Source organism: Labrus bergylta, chromosome 10 (genome assembly GCF_963930695.1).
Source record: "Labrus bergylta chromosome 10, fLabBer1.1, whole genome shotgun sequence".
NCBI lineage: Eukaryota > Metazoa > Chordata > Actinopteri > Labriformes > Labridae > Labrus > Labrus bergylta.
In genome coordinates this window covers 20,157,471-20,177,133 of record NC_089204.1, presented here as the reverse complement: position 1 = coordinate 20,177,133, position 19,663 = coordinate 20,157,471, and the positions used below count along the sequence as shown (strand labels likewise).

General features: G+C 40.1%; 2 protein-coding genes across 12 annotated transcripts; one reads left to right on the top strand and one right to left on the bottom strand.

Moving 5' to 3' along the window:
- Positions 1 to 4,784: 4,784 nt before the first annotated feature.
- ikzf5 (IKAROS family zinc finger 5) lies at positions 4,785 to 9,140 on the top strand. The gene is made up of 4 exons (XM_020639175.3): positions 4,785 to 5,245; positions 5,447 to 5,591; positions 6,139 to 6,312; positions 6,401 to 9,140. Exons 2-4 carry the CDS (start codon positions 5,459 to 5,461, stop codon positions 7,354 to 7,356), a joined length of 1,263 nt encoding a protein of 420 aa, XP_020494831.1. The 5' UTR covers positions 4,785 to 5,245; positions 5,447 to 5,458; the 3' UTR covers positions 7,357 to 9,140.
- A 75-nt stretch (positions 9,141 to 9,215) lies between these two features.
- Positions 9,216 to 18,626, bottom strand: LOC109987900 (CUB and zona pellucida-like domain-containing protein 1). 11 transcript variants are annotated; one of them, XM_020639163.3, is made up of 27 exons: positions 18,513 to 18,625; positions 18,244 to 18,285; positions 18,060 to 18,158; positions 17,712 to 17,756; positions 17,504 to 17,602; positions 17,159 to 17,203; positions 16,946 to 17,044; positions 15,763 to 15,813; positions 15,551 to 15,649; positions 15,214 to 15,258; positions 14,999 to 15,097; positions 14,651 to 14,695; positions 14,445 to 14,543; positions 14,108 to 14,152; positions 13,889 to 13,987; positions 13,543 to 13,587; positions 13,337 to 13,435; positions 13,000 to 13,044; positions 12,781 to 12,879; positions 12,656 to 12,691; positions 12,429 to 12,573; positions 12,019 to 12,224; positions 11,386 to 11,561; positions 11,044 to 11,274; positions 10,811 to 10,971; positions 9,513 to 9,757; positions 9,216 to 9,406 (listed from the first exon to the last, which is right to left on the bottom strand). In XM_020639163.3, exons 1-27 carry the CDS (start codon positions 18,562 to 18,564, stop codon positions 9,360 to 9,362), a joined length of 2,598 nt encoding a protein of 865 aa, XP_020494819.2. In that variant the 5' UTR covers positions 18,565 to 18,625; the 3' UTR covers positions 9,216 to 9,359. The 11 variants fall into 11 exon arrangements, with proteins under 11 accessions (XP_020494819.2, XP_029134157.2, XP_020494824.2 ...); XM_029278324.2 differs by lacking the exons at positions 13,000 to 13,044; positions 13,337 to 13,435 and having other exon boundaries at positions 18,513 to 18,626; XM_020639168.3 differs by lacking the exons at positions 15,551 to 15,649; positions 15,763 to 15,813 and having other exon boundaries at positions 18,513 to 18,626.
- Positions 18,627 to 19,663: the final 1,037 nt, after the last annotated feature.

Sequence of the window (19,663 nt, the reverse complement as noted above, 5' to 3'; positions counted from 1 at the left end):
ATCCATTACCAGCCCTCTTGCAATGCGAGTGAAATACTCGTATTAGAGCAACTGTGCGTTCAGAGGCTTCATTCAGGACAATGAGCTATAGCCAGAGAGTGACAAGCTAGAAAAATGTCCCCACTTTTCAGGCTGTACAAATGACGTTTGGCCACGATAACTCACAACTGGACACTTCATTCCAAGTCCGGAGCTGGCTGGCCAGTCAAAAGCTATTATACCATCTTCTTTATTTGTGGCCCATGGTTTTGGTAGTGGGGCCATCATATAAATACTGCTAAAATGCCACTTCAGTCAAAAATATTGGCCAATTTCTTCTCTGGTGTGACTGGGTCCGGATGGCAACCTGTTTCTGATGGTATAAACCTTTAAGAGTCAGGTGGTCGGGCAGCCAACATCCATCAGGTCCAACAGCACCGCGAGTTAGCTATTGGATATATATGAAAGTGAAAAGGAGCGAACAATGCCGCCGATCCCTTTCAGGCATTCTCAAAGCACAATAGTCAAATGAATTGATTACCAATCTATCATTCGTCAACTGCTTGCTTAGAGGAATAATCACTTTGGGATAAAGTACAAATGGCTATGAATACATTTCAGGGATGACAATCTTGGAGAAATAATGGTCTAATTTGTCACTTGTGACAGTCTTTTTGATTGTTCTCGATGTTTCAGGCTAGAGGAATATTGGTCGGAATCAACGCCGGGTTGTCAGAGCCAGGCCAAGGTGTGTGTGAATTTGTCAAGTGGTGCTTTAATACGGTAATAAGGCAGTCAGAAGAACACTTAGACTTCCTGAGGTGACAGCAGCTTTATCGTGCATCGCCTCATAAAGTCCCATCATATCTGTTTGCCTCTATTATCTCATGGCTGTTTCGCATGCTTCTGTGTGTAAGTGTGTGGGTGTATAAAAGAGGGGAAAGGAGTGTGTGCGAGTGAATGTGTGTGTGTTTGTGCAGAGGGTTATGACATGGGAGCACAAAAAAGATCAGCATGAAAATTGAGATGATCCTGTTTGAGGGCAGAAAAAGTGATTTTGAGCTTTTTATAAGAAAAATAAGCGAATCCTCCCACACGCAAGTGAAACATTTCTCTTTTTAGCTCACATTCCCTCCTGAAGCCCGGGCAGCTCTGGTCAAACTTGGGTCAATAAAATGTCTGTCTGTCCATTGAGTTGCCACATCCATCAAAAGATGGGAGTTTGTCTTTCAAGGAGAGATAGAATTCAGTGGAGACAGAGCGAGGCTTTTCTGTGAGGCATGCAGGAAATTAATCAAGGAAATGGGGTTTTTGGTGTGCCTATATCACATCTAATCTATCCTTTGTCCACATATGGTCGGCTCCAAGCCTCACCAATCAAGAGCGACACACTGGCTTTATGAAAAGCCACTTGTTCTCTGCATAATTGGGGGGTCTCATTGCTGAGTTAAATAGGAGGTGGAGGTGGAGGGAGGGGCAGTCTTGTTTGCCAATGTAAAGTGTGATCCAGATAATAGCATTCTCATCAAAGGCGGCAATTACATTCATTACAACAGCACAAGGCGCGCCTGCAAGGAAATTAAGTGGTGAGAGGAAAGAAAAGCTTAATATATACCTCCTTTATCCAATCCCCCACCCTTTAGTTCTTTTTCAAATGCTCTTCGTGGAGCTGGAGACCTCAAGAAAGAAACTGTCTCAGTCACAGAAGAATAAATCTTGTCGAAGTCCCCCTTCACCTTTCTGCCTCCAAGAGGCTCCCGTCTATCGTTACTATGGCTGCACTTGTCTGGGATTCAAAAGCTTTTCCAGGAGGGTAATCTCTAATGCAGCCCAACAAATGACACCAAGTCTTTAAAAACTGCTCAAGACCTTCTCTAAATTAAATTCCAATTTCTTTCAGGAAAGGAGGAGCAAATCAGTTGTCTTGCGTGGCGTTACCACAAACAGCCTGTAAATCAAGCGCTTACAAGGAGAAGGGAACCTTTTCATTGAGGCCTTTTAAAAGTGAATCAGAGCAAGTGGATAACACTGCAACCTTCTCAAAGACAGGTGTTATCCCTGAGCCCATTCTGCATGTGGCAGTGTGTTTATATTCAAACTCGCTTGAATAACTTTGATTAATCCTGTAAAGGTTTGGAGTTCAAGTTACACCTTTTCAAATGTTAAGTATATGAGTAATTGTATAAAAAAAAAGACACATTTTGTATTTGCTTGTTTATACGTCATTAGGCAGCAATTGTATCCATGCAACACAGGTTTTCAGCTAAATAAAGTGAAGTGTAAGGAGTCGTTTCTATGCAAGTTTCAGTGTGTGTGACCACAGCATTTTCGAGTTTAAATGCCAACCTTACCAGGCTCTATTAGGAGTATTACCTGACCTGTTCTCCGTCTCATTAATACATTCTCACTGCCCTTTAACAGAACAGCTTAATATATCGTGCAGTGGACATTTCATTAATGCAAAATTAAGTTTGACCAATTATTCCCCTTCAGTATTTTTAGGCTTCATAAATCTTCCCTTCAAACAAAAGCTGTGCTGATTCCAATGTGCAGTTGGAATTATAACATAGCATTATTGTTTAAATTATTTGCATTACTGGAACTAAAAACAAATGAGAGCAGAGAAATACACACTTTGTCTTTAGGTGCCGACAAATCATTGTGTCCGTGTGTAAATTATTTAACAGGTTCTGGCTCTGGTGGAAACCTGAGCATAATTAGATTGCAATAAAATAACATTAGTGTGGATAGGCTGTTAGGTGATGTAATTGGCTGCTCCGGTGGTCATGGTTCAAATGATAAGGTCGACTGTCACATCTTCCACTGGTCCTGTACACGCTGTCCCTAGAGACTGGCAGCCGACACAGACAGGGGCCTCACTGTATGACTTTACACACTCAGCTTCCTGCACAGTGGAAGCCATGATGTGTGCAAAGTTGATAAATTGAACCTATATCTGTAAGGTTAAGGGAATACTAGCCTACATCTCTTTGATTTGTGAGTCGTGTCATATGTTGTGTCTGAAAACAGTGAGTGCGAGAGAAAAAAAAGTGAGAGTACCTGTTTCATTACTGAGACATGTGCGCCATCTAGTGTCCAGATGTAGAGCTGCACTCAAATGTAGGGAGTCAAAAGCCAGTGTACATGCAGGACCACATGCACCTGTCAGAAATGTGAATACAAATTTTGAATAACGCTATGCTATTCTGTACACAAAGGCACATCATACACATGCTCAGTTCATCTACAGGTTATGTAGATTGGTAGTTGAAGTTGTTACACTAAGCGAGTGACTCACGTTACAAAGTAAAGACTTCACAGGCAGGTTTACATTACTGCTGTAACTCTTGTACTCTGACAGTAGCAGTTGTAATGTGGTAAAAGGATACAGAGGCCTCGCTCAGCTTGGTCGTTTATCATCTACTCCTCAGTGGCTTTCCTACAACTTTGACACAAATAGGGGAATGCGATCTTCACCAAGTGCTTACTGTTAAATTATTGATCGTCATAAAACATGAATGAGTCAATAGCTTTTTAAAGTAATGCAATTGTTAATCATCATTTGCGCATAATTGCAAGCTGTAGGCCTACATCTGAAAGTCTGGTCATGTCACTGATGTGAGTGAATATGCCATCATTTAACTTAATCAGCAGGTAGAAATAAATGAGGTGTTTTAAATCCACGTCTGTTCAAAAAATATGGCTAATGGATAAAGAGGTGCATTGAGGTGGGGGGGGGGGGGGGGGGGGGGGGGCAATTCAAAGGCACACAGAGCAGTAAATTAACAACAGTGCAGGTAAACAAAACATTTTAACCTAAATATGAAGTGTCAATTTAAATACAACTTAAAGCTTAAACTTAACTTAAAAATACAAAATATAAAAGAGTACATATAAGTGGACAGTGATCGGACTAACAGATGTAAACAGATGTAACCATAACTATGTACAGTAAACGAGAAATAAATATATATATACAGAGCTATGTGCAAGTAGGCAAGTTATTAAGGTGGTGAATAATGGAACAACAGAACTAATATATACAATATAACTGTAAAGGTAAAATGAGATAAATAAAGTGACCGTAAGCTAATAGTTTTACACTTTGTACTCGTCAGAGTTTTAAATTGCTTACAGCCAATAACCCTTTCCTTTATGTTAAAGCATTAACACTTGAACAGGTAAGCAGCTGATGCTGTAACACCAATTCACTAGTAAAAGCCTCGTCAAAAGGATTGTTCTTATCAAGAGTTACAGTATATGAACGTTAGATTTAAATACATACATTTACTGTCTTCATACTATTAATGAAAATAAGCAGAAAGCATAAAAAGTTTACACATTTTATCAGAGAACTCGTAAAAAAAAAAAAAAAAACTTTCAGGAGTTTAAAAGTTTGTTAGTAAATATTTGGAGGGCACTGCTTCATACATTTATTTCAAACAAACAATTGAAACACCTTTTATATCATGAAGCAACCACCGAAGCGCTAGGTGAGTGCTTTGCTTACACATTATTTATCATAAACTTTTTCTTACCCAATCCTCTGTTTGCGCTTCCCCTCCAACCCTGGGCATTTTCGTCTTTTAATAAGTGATAACGTCAGTCTTATGGTCCGCCGTATTGACGACGTATAAAGTAAGTTTTAAAGGTTTAATACCAATGTTTTTATATTTCATACATTGTGAGAACGAAGCTGCATTTGCTCTGTATTCTGACCACAGTTTCAGCGTTTGGCGGTAGGAACCTTTCTTCGGCGGGAAAGGGGGAGAAAAAAAAATCGCTTGTACTGGGACGTTTTAAACCGGTGCACACAAAGTGAACTTTCACCCCTCGAATAGGCTTATTGTTTTGATTTAGCAGGCTGTGTTTCGGTGTGAGACGGCTGACGGTAAAGATAAATTAAAATACAATCAGTGCCGCTTCATGAAACGTAGACGAAGCAGTGGAAACAATGAACGCGTCGCACAGGTTCCGGCGTTTCTGTTGACAAAGATGCTTTTCTCTAAAAACGAGCTAAGCTAACGTAGCTCTGGCAACAACATGACGACGATGCGGAGCTGTGTGTAGGAGCGACCCCCTCCCACCCCAACACCCCAACACCCCCCCCCCCCTCACCCCAACCAACCAGACATCGGATCGAGCCGGTTTCCTGCTTGTTAATCAGATATTGCAAAGATTATCTTGTCTTTGTGTCTGAAAAGCAACAACTCGGCCTCGTTAAAACAAACAACATTTGTCAGATTTCACCGAAAGTTATCTTAAGGTAGGTGGACATACCTGACAAAATTGGCTTTGCTAGCGTTGACTGAATTGACTTTTTAAAATTCAGATTGGCTGGATTGTATTTTTTTTGTTTTTTTTAAATAATATTGTAGCCGGATTTCATGTCAAATGTCTCTTTGCTGTGTAATAATAATAATAATAATAATAATATTAATTGTGGTCGCTTAAACAAAAATTGCAGCGCTTCATTTCAATGGGTGAGGAGAAGCCGGACACGCTGGACTTTGTGAAGGATTTCCAGGAGTATCTGAGCCAGCAGACTCAACATGTCAACATGATATCAGGCTCCGTAAGTGGTGTTAAGGAGGCGGACGAGCTGCCACCAGGTAAACTACCCATAGTGTCATTTGAATGTTTTCCTCAGGAGTGTTTAGAAGTGTTGATTCAGTGGCAGGTTTGTAAATAACCGTGCTCTTTTGTTTAATGCAGTCCAACGCGAATGATACTAAAGTGTTGGACTACATGTTTTCTTAGTTTAAATGGTAAATGGACTTGAGTTTATATAGCGCATGTCACACCCACCCTTTCACACACTGATGGTAGTGATCGCTATGTAGTATCATCCATCAGAAGTAACTAATCCCATTCATACACCACCACCGAAGCAGCGGGAGCAAGACGGGAGTGTCTTGCCCAAGGACACATCGGACACGTTGCCCAGCTGGGGATCGAACCGGTTGAGAGGCGGCGACTCAACCAGCTGAGCCACAGCCGCCCCAAACAGCAACATTAACAGCAATGTTCATTATTAAAATACATTTAAAGCACTTGCAAGTAATATATCGCTAAGTATAGTTATAGTGGGTTGTGTTAAGTCATTTATTTTTTTGTCTGTTTGCAAGTAATGAGTTCTGTTAATGTGCCTTAACACAGACTGTAGTCAGAATGGACTGGATCACCCCTCCGTGGACATATCACTGGAGGACAGCACGGGGATCCTGGTGGATGGTTTTGAGAGGACCTATGACGGCAAACTAAAGTGCCGCTATTGCAACTATGCCACCAGAGGCACAGCCAGACTCATTGAGCATATCCGAATTCACACCGGTCAGTAATCGTAGTTTTATTTGAGCAAGAAAATACGGCATTGGGATGGGGGTTTTGTTATTACGCCTGTTTTTTCTTCATTTTACAGGAGAGAAGCCTCATCGTTGCCACCTCTGCCCGTTCGCCTCGGCCTATGAGCGTCACCTGGAAGCCCACATGCGATCCCACACGGGCGAGAAGCCGTATAAGTGTGAGCTGTGCTCTTTCCGCTGCAGCGATCGTAGTAACCTGTCGCATCATCGCCGTCGAAGGCACAAACTCCTTCCAATGAAAGGTGCTCGCTCACTTTCCCATAAGAAGATGCTGAGTGTTTTACAGAAGAAGGCCAGCTCTTTGGGCTACGGCCGACGACTCCTAATCAACTTCAGCCCCCCTTCTATGGTGGTACACAAGGCGGACAATGTGAACGACTTCTCCCATGAGCTGCCTCACTTGCGTCAGGAGACCTACGATAATCAGAGTCGCGCAGTGGAGGGTGGGCACTCGTCAAATCAAAACCACCATCACCATGACTTGGTTATGGATAACCCCTTGAACCAGCTGTCCACCCTTGCAGGCCAGTTGGCCAGCCTCCCCTCTGAGTCCCAGGCCCAGACTCAACCTCCCATGTCTCCAGGAGCAGAGTCCATCGTGGACGAGAAGCCTTTCCTCATCCAGCAGCCCCACCCTGCCACAGCTCCTGTTGCTATCACAGCCAGCATGGCCCACGCCTCCTCCTCTTCCCCAATCACCCCAGAGCCGCGGGCTCCTCCCCACAGCCATTGCAGCCCAGGAGGGGGACCCTGCAGTGAGCACAGTGGGCGCACCAGTACCCCTAGTATCTCAAACAGCCAACCTAGTACACCTGCCCCAGGCCTGTCCGCCCCGCTTCAGGATCCCCATCACTGCCAGCACTGTGATATCTACTTCCCTGACAACATCCTCTACACCATCCACATGGGCTGCCATGGCTATGAAAACCCATTCCAGTGCAACATCTGTGGCCACAAGTGCAAGAGCAAGTATGACTTTGCCTGCCACTTTGCCCGTGGACAGCACAAGTAAAGGACGACTGAAAAGGAAAACTCTGAAGAAAAAAAAACTTTTAATGGACACCTTGTTTTATTATTTTCATAGTAATTTTATTTATTGGCCTCTTACTTGGCCTTGATGTAGCTTAGCCTTTGAAAGTTGTACTCAAACCAGAAAATGGTACCTTTCAGAGGGTTTTAATTTTGTATTGTGCCCATTCAAGCGTATTATGAAGGGGTGATCAGTGTTTTTAACTGGTTGAGAATTTATTTGTGGTGGTGGAGGAAGGTTCATGATGTTCTACATAGCCAAACTACTTAACCTCCCTGAATGTAGTAGGTTGCAGAATACACAATTTTCCTTTATATTTTTTCTCCTTTATGGTTTGGATTTTCTGTAAATGTAGCACAGACATGAATGCTGTTCTTAAAGTTGAGCCTCCAGTACGTTGACACATTTCTTTAACAGTGGCTAATGGAAGGAATACAATCAGTTGTTTAACGTTTTGTTAAAGTCATAGGAATCTACTGTGTGCAGAATACATCATTTGAGGAAACCATACTCTTGTTTACCTTCCAAGACAGTTTGGGTTGGAGGGGCTCCTCACACAGCTGGTTGGCTCTAATTCAGCGCGTCCCTTTCAGAAAAATACAAGCCGCAAAATAAACAACTTTTTTTTACAGGGTATCTCTAGGTTGGCCACCCAAATAAATTCTCACCACTCCGGAAATTTTGTCAACAGATTGATCTGATGATAAAAAGAGTGAACCTGCTCGATCTAGAGTGATCTCATTTAAGCCTTTTTGAAATTATTTCAGTGCTTGGTGCATTACTACTCTTACTTTGCAGTGCCTGATATGGTCACTTCTCTTGTGTGGCCTAGACAGAGAGGACTGTTAGTTTAATAGTTATTATCACAAATCTCCTCTGCTTGCTGTAACAGAAAGGCCCAGAGCCTTCGACAATAAAAAGTTTGGCCATTGTAGTTTTTTTTTATGGTAGCCATGACTTTTTGTTGCCAAAATTCTGTTCCATGAATGCTGCTAAGACATGTTGGGATCAAAACTAAACAGAGGACATCTACAGCAAAAACCTGGCCAAACTTTGTATGGGTGTGTTTTTTTTGTTGTTTTTTTGGGTCAGCCAATCAAGTTGTGACACTAGATTTTATATAGAAGTGGTGTTTTTGAGACCGTCTCCACAGTGCCCTTCTTCATCAATTTCACTTGTTTTGTTAAAAATGTTTTGTTGTAACCATTTAGTTCCATCATTTCACTATTGAAACTTTTGATATTGTAAGAAATCACTTTGAACCATGTTTAAGAAAGAATCACCAAGTCTTGTGTTTCATGTTTTCAGAATTGCTGTGTAGCAACAGGGATGCTGTTTTTTAGCCTTTGTGGTAACACTCACTGAGATTCCCCCATTGGATCCCTTTCTGAATATTACTTACTGAGTATTGTATTCTGAGTGGTTGGATAGATGTTCAGTGTCAAAAAAGCAAAACATTTTGCAGTAAGACTGCTACTTTATCAAGATTGTTCTTTGTATTGGGTACGGTTGTCTGTTGCTTAGCAACATGTGTGGAGAACATAGTTACTGTTTTTAGGACCACCTCCGTGTCACCATGCTAACCAGTAATAGGGGCCTCCAGTAATGACTGCCTTACGTTGTCTCAGTGTGTCGTAGGTTCATTGGTAATGGTGAATGTCAAAGCCTGATGGCGATCACTCACTCCCTCTGGGATGGAAAATCATTTTATTGTGACATGGATTAATAATCATACTAATTTATAAGTAAAGTGTTTTATAACCGAACTGTGCTTTGTCTTTTATTCATCCCATGTTTATACAAGATGTGAGCGTGACATAAGGAATTTCACAAACATGGTCTGCCTTTTGATAATGCTTTTAATCAGATAATGTTATTAAGAGAAAAGCTGAGAAAGGAAAGTACAATTCAGTGTCACAATGGATAGAATGAAAAGACTTGTAATGATTGTTAAAGGTGACTAAAGCTGCTTGTTACAGATTGGTTTAAGCCTTGTCCTCCTTCTGAGTCTCTTCTTCCTTTTTCTCTGGGCCTGGAAAAGAGAGCAGTGAGTTTTGTTTTAGTTCTAAACATATTAGCTACCACTATTCTTCAATGTAGTCCATTGTTGTCAAAAGCAGGAATATGTGGCTACAAACCTTTGAGTTGGATTGGACCCAGGACCAGAGTTTGCTGGTCGTGTTCTGACCCCAGGTCTCTGGCCACACGTCTGACGCAGCCGCGGCGGCAGCGCGAGTTTTTGTCAGAGGCTTGGCAAAGCAGGACCTTGCACTGAATGTACACAGAGTCTGAGGCTCGCAGGAACTTGAAGGCCTTAAAGGTGAATTGGGCATAGGGTCTGGTGCCAGTGGTGTAAGCCCTGTAGGTGTTGTCTGCAGTACATCTAAAGAAAGACAGAGTTAGTGGACGAATGTTTTAGTAAGAATAACAAGAGCAGGGTCCTATATCCACCAAATACTATGATTTATTTTATATATATTGTAGTGGCAGAATTAAGTATTTAGTTTAATTAACTTATATTTATACACCATCTCCCCAATGTAAAAAAACAAAAATAACAAGTTAAAATCCAACCTGCGTATTTCTGCGCTAAAAGCTAAAAAGCAGTATCAACGAAAGTTAAAGTACACAATTTGCAGAAAAATGTTCTGTGGCAGACATATTGTCAAACACAACTTTATCAGACTGTTAGTAAAGATGCATCAGTGTCTAATGATCTATTTCAGTTGCTAGTTTATACAAATTAGTTAGGTCTACTGGGATGTGAGAAACACTAGATACTTCTGAGATAATAATTGTTTTATCACTTTATCAAAGCTATCCTTTAATGAAAACTTATGAGGGCATGACTGGACACCCGGCGGAGGGTAACACTTCTCGTTGTCCACCAGCGGGCCGGTCAAGTGGCTGTGCAGTTTGGTGAGGTTGCTAGACAACTTAAAAATTCAGTTGACAGCACCCACATAGACTTCCCCAGGTTTGTTGTGGATGGCCAGATGTGTAAGCCCCCACTGAGAAGGGGTAAATCATCATTGAAGGATGAGCTCATGATAAGCAAGAGGAGGAAACTTTTCATTCAACTCGTCATTTTGTATTGCTATTCAAATAACACCAACAGTTCACTAGAAAAAATAATTTGGTTTTTCATAATATTTCCCCTTTAAGCTGCTGTTTATCATTTTTGTGTTTATGAGAACTTGTAAAGTAACTTTAAGCCTATCTGAAAAATGTAGGTATAATAGTTCTCTCTATAATGTAGTGGCATGTTTGTATAGACAAGCAATATATGGAAATAATAGAGTGCCTCAACATTATATTTATACCTCGACTTCCTTGTCTTGATTTTAAAAACTTGCTATAGAGCCCAGTGCAGGTTATTCGCTCTATCTGCACTTTGTTTGGGTAACAAAAAAATCAACCCACACCCTCTTCTTACCCGTTACGGACCAGGTAGTAAGGTCTGCTGGTGAAATCATGGGGTGACGGTGAGGTCACACAGGTGTCAAGAAAGAGGACCAGGTTTCCCTCATGACTCTTCAGATCCACTTGAACATACATGTTTTGGTTGAGCGTCACCTTGTATGGCACTTGAGTCACCTGAGAGGATGAAAGTAAAAATGGCACCAGTGTTCCTGAAAAAAGTTGCACAACTTAACTATGCGACCACACCTTATTGTAGAAGTTCCTAGATGTGTAGTAATCCATGGTGGTGTTGAATTTTCCTGTCCCTGTAATGCTGCTGTTATCACGATGATGGATGAGAAACATCGTCTGAGCCACTGAGTCTTGATCCATTCGGCATCCCACGCTCAGTTTAAAGTAAGACTCCCGTGTGATCTCTCCATAGTTGGTGGTGTAGGCTCTGATTGTGTTGGTGTACACAACTCTGCCATTCTCTAACTGTCAAGGTGAAAACTATTAAACCACTCAACATTTCACTGAACTTGTGGTACAATAGTTAAGAAGTTAAGGATATTGTTTATGTTTTCCTGAAGGTGATGAGTCGTCTACCTTTTGAACGTTGCCACAAGTATCAATGGGGTAATTGAAGACCACCTGATATCTGTTGACCCGGGGTCTGCAGTTCGGGTCGTTCAGGTACAGACTGTTACCATCGTAGCCGAGCGAGCTCAGGTAAGAACGCTCAATCGCAATGGTCATGTTGTCTGAGGAACAGCTCAATCGCCCTGAAAAAACACATTTCAACTGTTTGGATTACTTGAGGACAGAGTTAGAACGTTTTGAGGCCATGCTTGTGGGTGGGTCGCACAGTTGGTTGACTGAGCTATCCAGAATTGTTATCCAGACTACAACACTTTTTTCTTATGTTGATTTACCTGTTGGTTATTTTTTTAAACAAATTGAATCAAGTTTGGTCCGTAAAATGTCTGACAATGGGTACAATGTTGACCAGTGTTTCCAGAAACCCAACACCACTACCTCAGATTTCTTTGTCTGTCCTTGCATATGATCAGTTGACAGTTTAACAGAAGTAAAGAACACAGAAAATATTCACATTCTATAAACTGGATCAGAAGTTGCACTGAAAGCAGCCATTGAGACTTCTTTAAAAAGGATAGTGGCCATAAATCAAGAAAGCAAAGTCTGAAATTTCCATTATTTTTGTCCCTATTATGCAAGTACCTGAGCTTGGTGGTAAAGAGGTCAAGAAATCAGCACTGAACCCTCGGCCAACCACAGAACTGTCAGTCCTGAAGACCACAGTCATGTATTTGGAGGTAGAGTAGAAAGTACTCTGACTGTCATTGCAGACTTTCCCCAGAAACCTTGAGCTGACAGACGGCCCGTCGTAGATTGAAATGTAGTCACAAGAGCAGCAGTTCTCCAATCTGCCCATTAAGAAACAATAAAAGCCATGACTTTTTTTTTTTATCGGAATAATAAGCAAAACTCATTCATGATAATTGTCAATTCAGCGAGTGCATCAATGGTAAAGGATTTTCTGTACACAGTAAATTGTTATATTTATATCCAATTATAATGTGTCTCATTTATACTGAAGATCTCCAAAAAGCTCTTAATTCTTCACTCACTCCAAGTACGTGAATGACAAGAAGATTCTGTGGTCGTCCGCAGCTCTGAGATACCAAACACAGTAAGCATTGTCGTCGTAGTGGTTTGGGTGGTTGGGGCTGGAGAAGTTGCCAGAGCCAAACAGAGAGCCTCCACATGGGCTTGCTAAAGGGTGGGTAAGAGGGTACATGACAGTCATTACATTTAGATACAGTATGCCGCTTTATTTGTACATTGAGGATCCTACCGGTGCCTGGTTGTTCAGTTGAGTAATAGCAGTAGGCTGTTTGGGGGGGGGAAATCGACCATTAGTTTCAGTATAACTTTGGATGATAAAAAAACAATTGCTGTGCTTTACATGCTAATACTTACAATAGTAGTCATGACAACAGTTTCCATAGTATTCACAGGAGCTGGAGCAGGAGCAGCTTCCCATGTGTCCGCCACAGTTGTAGAGACACGAAGGCTGATCTGAGCGACGTATAAGAGAAGTTTAAAAAAAATAAATAAATAAAGAATCAGTAAGCTCTTTTTCGAGCAGAATATGATGGTCACATTTTCCACATATACTGTGTTTTGAGATTTTCACACCTGTTGTGGGATAGACTGGCCAATGAGTGGTGTAGCTGCAGTAAGCTATATGAAAGAGAAGGGGCGGTTAAAATCAATTACAAACTTTTTTCACTTTTTGAAATTGAGTTAAATACACATGCTCACAGGTCTGTTGAATCTTAAACTAACAAACATTGCCAAACCATGTCCTCATTGCTATTCAATCCTCTAGCAGCAGGACTTTGCAGTAGTCTAAGTTACTGAAGTATAATGTTTGAGTGTGTAATAGCAGCAGGCTGTTTGACAAAATTAACATGAGTGTCAGCATTTTTTTGGATCAAAGTTTAGAAAGCGTTGCAAGACTCATGATACCTACAGGAGTAGTCTTGACAACAGTTTCCATAGTATGGACAGGAGCTGGTGCAGGAGCAGCTTCCCATGTGTCTGCCACAGTTGTTGCGACATGAAGGCTGATCTGAGCGACGTATAAGAGAAGTTTAAAAAAAGAATCAGTAAGCTCTTTTTCGAGCAGAATATGATGGTCACATTTTCCACATATACTGTGTTTTGAGATTTTCACACCTGTTGTGGGTTCGACTGGTGATTCAGTGGTGTAGCTGCAGTAAGCTATATGAAAGAGAAGGGGCGGTTAAAATCAATTCGAAACTTCTTTCACTTTTTGAAATTGAGTTAAATACACATGCTCACAGGTCTGTTGAATCTTAAACTAACAAACATTGCCAAACCATGTCCTTATTGCTATTCAATCCTCTAGCAGCAGGACTTTGCAGTAGTCTAAGTTACTGAAGTATAATGTTTGAGTGTGTAATAGCAGCAGGCTGTTTGGGGGGGGGAAATCGACCATTAGTTTCAGTATAACTTTGGATGATAAAAAAACAATTGCTGTGCTTTACATGCTAATACTTACAATAGTAGTCATGACAACAGTTTCCATAGTATTCACAGGAGCTGGAGCAGGAGCAGCTTCCCATGTGTCCGCCACAGTTGTAGAGACACGAAGGCTGATCTGAGCGACGTATAAGAGAAGTTTAAAAAAAATAAATAAATAAAGAATCAGTAAGCTCTTTTTCGAGCAGAATATGATGGTCACATTTTCCACATATACTGTGTTTTGAGATTTTCACACCTGTTGTGGGATAGACTGGCCAATGAGTGGTGTAGCTGCAGTAAGCTATATGAAAGAGAAGGGGCGGTTAAAATCAATTACAAACTTTTTTCACTTTTTGAAATTGAGTTAAATACACATGCTCACAGGTCTGTTGAATCTTAAACTAACAAACATTGCCAAACCATGTCCTCATTGCTATTCAATCCTCTAGCAGCAGGACTTTGCAGTAGTCTAAGTTACTGAAGTATAATGTTTGAGTGTGTAATAGCAGCAGGCTGTTTGACAAAATTAACATGAGTGTCAGCATTTTTTTGGATCAAAGTTTAGAAAGCGTTGCAAGACTCATGATACCTACAGTAGTAGTCATGACAACAGTTTCCATAGTATGGACAGGAGCTGGTGCAGGAGCAGCTTCCCATGTGTCTGCCACAGTTGTTGCGACATGAAGGCTGATCTGAGCGACGTATAAGAGAAGTTTAAAAAAAGAATCAGTAAGCTCTTTTTCGAGCAGAATATGATGGTCACATTTTCCACATATACTGTGTTTTGAGATTTTCACACCTGTTGTGGGTTCGACTGGTGATTCAGTGGTGTAGCTGCAGTAAGCTATATGAAAGAGAAGGGGCGGTTAAAATCAATTCGAAACTTCTTTCACTTTTTGAAATTGAGTTAAATACACATGCTCACAGGTCTGTTGAATCTTAAACTAACAAACATTGCCAAACCATGTCCTTATTGCTATCCAATCCTCTAGCAGCAGGACTTTGCAGTAGTCTAAGTTACTGAAGTATAATGTTTGAGTGTGTAATAGCAGCAGGCTGTTTGACAAAATTAACATGAGTGTCAGCATTTTTTTGGTTGAAATTTTGATCTAAGTTTACTAAACGTTGCACGACACATGATACTTACAGTAGTAGTCATGACAACAGTTTCCATAGTATTCACAGGAGCTGGAGCAGGAGCAGCTTCCCATGTGTCCGCCACAGTTGTAGCGACACGAAGGATGATCTGAGCGACGTATAAGAGAAGTTTAAAAAAAAATCAAAAAAAATCAGTAAGCTCTTTTTCGAGCAGAATATGATGGTCACATTTTCCACATATACTGTGTTTTGAGATTTTCACACCTGCTGTGGGATCGACTGGCCAATGAGTGACGGAGCTGCAGTAAGCTATATGAAAGAGAAGGGGCGGTTAAAATCAATTCCAAACTTTTTTCACTTTTTGAAATTGAGTTAAATACACATGCTCACAGGTCTGTTGAATCTTAAGCTAACAAACATTGCCAAACCATGTCCTCATTGCTATCCAGTCCTCTAGCAGCAGGACTTTGCAGTAGTCTAAGTTACTGAAGTATAATGTTTGAGTGTGTAATAGCAGCAGGCTGTTTGACAAAATTAACATGAGTGTCAGCATTTTTTTGGATCAAAGTTTAGAAAGCGTTGCAAGACTCATGATACGTACAGGAGTAGTCTTGGCAACAGTTTCCATTGTATGGACAGGAGCTGGTGCAGGAGCAGCTTCCCATGTGTCTGCCACAGTTGTTGCGACATGAAGGCGGAGCTGTGAGACATGAAAGAGAAGTTTTTATTTAAAGATCAGTCATTTCTTCTTCAAGCAGAATATGATGGTTACATTTTTCCCATATACTGTAGGTTGTCGTGAGCTTTTCATACCTGAGGTGGTTGTATCAGGCCAATCAGTGCTGTACATGTAGCTGCAGTGATCTACATGCCAGAGAAAGACAGTTAAAATCATTTAAATCTTTGTTGCGGCCGACTAAAATACACATTATTTTACTCCAGTTGACTTTGCAATAATCAAAGTGACTAGAAGTTTATGCTTGAACAGTTTATTTTCTACATCTGGCTGTTATAAAGAAGCCCAGATACATTTCATAAGTAAAGACAATTGTCAGGATCAGCAATTAAATAGGTTACGTCACTACTTTGTCAAGAAAGTTTGTACCAAACCTTTGGCATTTTTAGGGAAACCAGGGCTACATTTGCTGAATTGGACACAGTAGGGTTGCCAATAAACTTGACACACACCTTAAAAAAGATCTTCTCCATTTTTACAACTATCTGACCGTGACTGTTTTAGTTTTGACAGGTTCCTTGCATACAGCGAATTCAGGAATGCATGGACTGTAAATGCATGGAAAACATACTTAGAGGAACAGTGTGTCAGGTAATTACCTCTTACCTGCCAGTCTTCTCAATGTGGATTTTGTACATTTAACCTCTCAGTATTTCCTCTTTCCTCTTTGCTTCATGAAAAATGTTCCTGTGTTTTGTTGGACTTTTTGGAAACTTTTGTTGGCTGTTAAATGTTGGTTTCCTGAATAAGTGAGTATTTGTTTTGCCTTTTGTCTTTTGCTTAAATGCTGAAATTCATTAAAAAAAAAAAAAATGGTGCCATTATGCTTGTAGAATAACTGTGGAAATATTCTTCACATCAGAATTCAGGGAGCTGCGTGCGACACTTTCTACAACTTTCTGAAACTGATGATAAGAAAAGTAAAGCATGAAATAAGATACAGTAATGACGGACATCAGAATTCATCTCAGCAATCGAAGGGGTTATTAAAGTGGCTTTTTAAGACACTCTACTAATCGTGCTTTTTTTAAAATTCCAAAATCTTTAATGAAATTCCTTTCTCTGGATTTTAGAATAATCTCCCTCAGCCTGATCTAATACCTGTTTCAATAGGAAATTCATCATATTCAGAGTAAGAGATTTGTTCATAAACTTTAGATTGTTCTTTATGAGGTCACTGTTAAGGAATAATAGTAGCAGCTCTGCACAATTGTCCTTGTGTGCAGGGGTGTCTGAGCTAGGCTTTGAGGTGTTACTTACAGTAGTAGTCATGACAACAGTTTCCATAGTATTCACAGGAGCTGGAGCAGGAGCAGCTTCCCATGTGTCCGCCACAGTTGTAGCGACACGAAGGATGATCTGAGCGACGTATAAGAGAAGTTTAAAAAAAAAAAAAAAAATCAGTAAGCTCTTCTTCGAGCAGAATATGATGGTCACATTTTCCACATATACTGTGTTTTGAGATTTTCACACCTGCTGTGGGATCGACTGGCCAATGAGTGACGGAGCTGCAGTAAGCTATATGAAAGAGAAGGGGCGGTTAAAATCAATTACAAACTTCTTTCACTTTTTGAAATTGAGTTAAATACACATGCTCACAGGTCTGTTGAATCTTAAGCTAACAAACATTGCCAAACCATGTCCTTATTGCTATCCAATCCTCTAGCAGCAGGACTTTGCAGTAGTCTAAGTTACTGAAGTATAATGTTTGAGTGTGTAATAGCAGCAGGCTGTTTGGGGGGGGAAATCGACCATTAGTTTCAGTATAACTTTGGATGATAAAAAAACAATTGCTGTGCTTTACATGCTAATACTTACAGTAGTAGTCATGACAACAGTTTCCATTGTATTCACAGGAGCTGGAGCAGGAGCAGCTTCCCATGTGTCCGCCACAGTTGTAGAGACACGAAGGCTGATCTGAGCGACGTATAAGAGAAGTTTAAAAAAAAAGAATCAGTAAGCTCTTTTTCGAGCGGATTATGATGGTCACATTTTCCACATATACTGTGTTTTGAGATTTTCACACCTGTTGTGGTTTCGACTGGTGAATCAGTGATGTAGCTGCAGTAAGCTATATGAAAGAGAAGGGGCGGTTAAAATCAATTCCAAACTTTTTTCACTTTTTGAAATTGAGTTAAATACACATGCTCACAGGTCTGTTGAATCTTAAACTAACAAACATTGCCAAACCATGTCCTCATTGCTATTCAATCCTCTAGCAGCAGGACTTTAAAGTAGTCTAAGTTACTGAAGTATAATGTTTGAGTGTGTAATAGCAGCAGGCTGTTTGACAAAATTAACATGAGTGTCAGCATTTTTTTGGTTGAAATTTTGATCCAAGTTTACTAAACGTTGCACGACACATGATACTCACAGTAGTAGTCATGACAACAGTTGCCATAGAGTTTACAGGAGCTGGAGCAGGAGCAGCTTCCCATGTGAAAGCCGCAATTGTAACGACAAGAGGGCTGAGCTGAGGGAAACAATTACAATTCTGTCAACATAATGTTTTGGAGCTTTTGCATTCAAATTGTTTGGTTGTGCTGGTGTTTCAATACCTGAGTAGTCCGTTGGTTGTTCTTCAGTCCATCTTTTTTCACCTGATGAGTAATGAGAAAACAGACAAACAGAAGGGTCAGAGCAATAAAAACACTGGCTGATGACAGTTTGAGTAACAACAGTGATAAAAACCCTCTTTAGGAGTTGCTATCCAAACAAATACATAGTGTATTTAATCAGTCTAATGTTGCAAGTAACCGGCAAATGCAAGTCTGATCTGTGGAATTATCTAATACGAACATAACAATAATAAAATAGTGCACATTACCTTGCACTGGGTGTGAGAAGATCACACTGCAAAGAACCAAAAGAGTCCACATGGTTACTGTGTTCAGCTCCCAACTTGCTTCAGATGCTGAACATTGCAGCTTAAATAGTCTGGTGAAGTACCCATAAAGTTTCTGATACCAACAATAGTGACAGTGATAGATTGCTCACAGTCATTGTCGTGAGAAAGACACAGCTGATTATCCATCATTAAGAGCACTGAAAGATTGTTAACCTCTGACAGCAGGATGTGTTAAATCATATTTCTTTTAGTGATACAGTAAAACTTCATGAGCGTTTTAGGGAACTCGCAAATGAGCAAAGAGTAAAGCACCAATTATGCATGTATACCTCAAATCTGCTTCTGATGTTTGAGTCTCTACTTCTGACCTTCATACTGAAAAATAGTGTCAAGAGCTAACATTCAAAAAAAATAAAATTCAAGATAAAGTGGAAAACTAAGAACGTTTTTGGGATTACTTTGTGTGAACAGTCAAAACAGACTTTGTATTTGTAAAAAAAAAACAAGTAGACATAAAGTTTCATAAATATAAATATTTATTTACAGTGAAATAAAGCCTTTGTCACAAGTATGTTTCAAAATAAATGATGGCTTTGTATAGCCTTTGATAATAAGGATGAAATATGCATATTGGTAACCAAGTATTTCACCACATGTCTGTGAATATCTGAAAATGTTCAAATAAAGCCTCAGCATAGAGTACATTTGAACTGTCCTGTAAACATTCACACATAAACAAATCAGATAAATTCATTATCTTAATAAATAAAAAAAGCAAAACATTTTGCAGATTTTTATTTATACAAAACCTTGTTAAACTAATGTGTCTAATGCTATTTAGCAAATGCTAGCATGCTAAATTGAACATTGTACCTGCTAGACATTCATTGGCATTGTGAGCGTCAGCATTTGGTCTCTAGCATTAGTTAAATTCTCTGTATTTAAGGATGCAGGGTTTTGTATTTTTCTGGCATCTATTGGTAACTGCTGTACATGACATAGTATCAGTGTTTTAAAGGTTGAATATTTAAATTACATACAATATTACTATTATCCTCAAGTAGCCTTTAAAACTTTGTTTTTCAAATATGATGTAAGCTGTAGATGTAAGTCCACGATAATATCAGTAT

What these genes read in the sequence shown, in the direction of transcription:
- LOC109987900 (XM_020639163.3), bottom strand. Translation starts at nt 18,564, where the DNA reads ATGTGGACTCTTTTGGTTCTTTGCAGTGTGATCTTCTCACACCCAGTG. An exon ending in GCCAGTCGATCCCACAGCAG is followed by an intron (nt 15,098 to 15,213) that starts GTGTGAAAATCT and finishes TACGTCGCTCAG; the next exon opens with ATCATCCTTCGTGTCGCTAC. An exon ending in ACCAGTCGAACCCACAACAG is followed by an intron (nt 14,544 to 14,650) that starts GTGTGAAAATCT and finishes TACGTCGCTCAG; the next exon opens with ATCAGCCTTCATGTCGCAAC.
- ikzf5 (XM_020639175.3), top strand. Translation starts at nt 5,459, where the DNA reads ATGGGTGAGGAGAAGCCGGACACGCTGGACTTTGTGAAGGATTTCCAG. An exon ending in GGCGGACGAGCTGCCACCAG is followed by an intron (nt 5,592 to 6,138) that starts GTAAACTACCCA and finishes GCCTTAACACAG; the next exon opens with ACTGTAGTCAGAATGGACTG. An exon ending in GCATATCCGAATTCACACCG is followed by an intron (nt 6,313 to 6,400) that starts GTCAGTAATCGT and finishes TTCATTTTACAG; the next exon opens with GAGAGAAGCCTCATCGTTGC.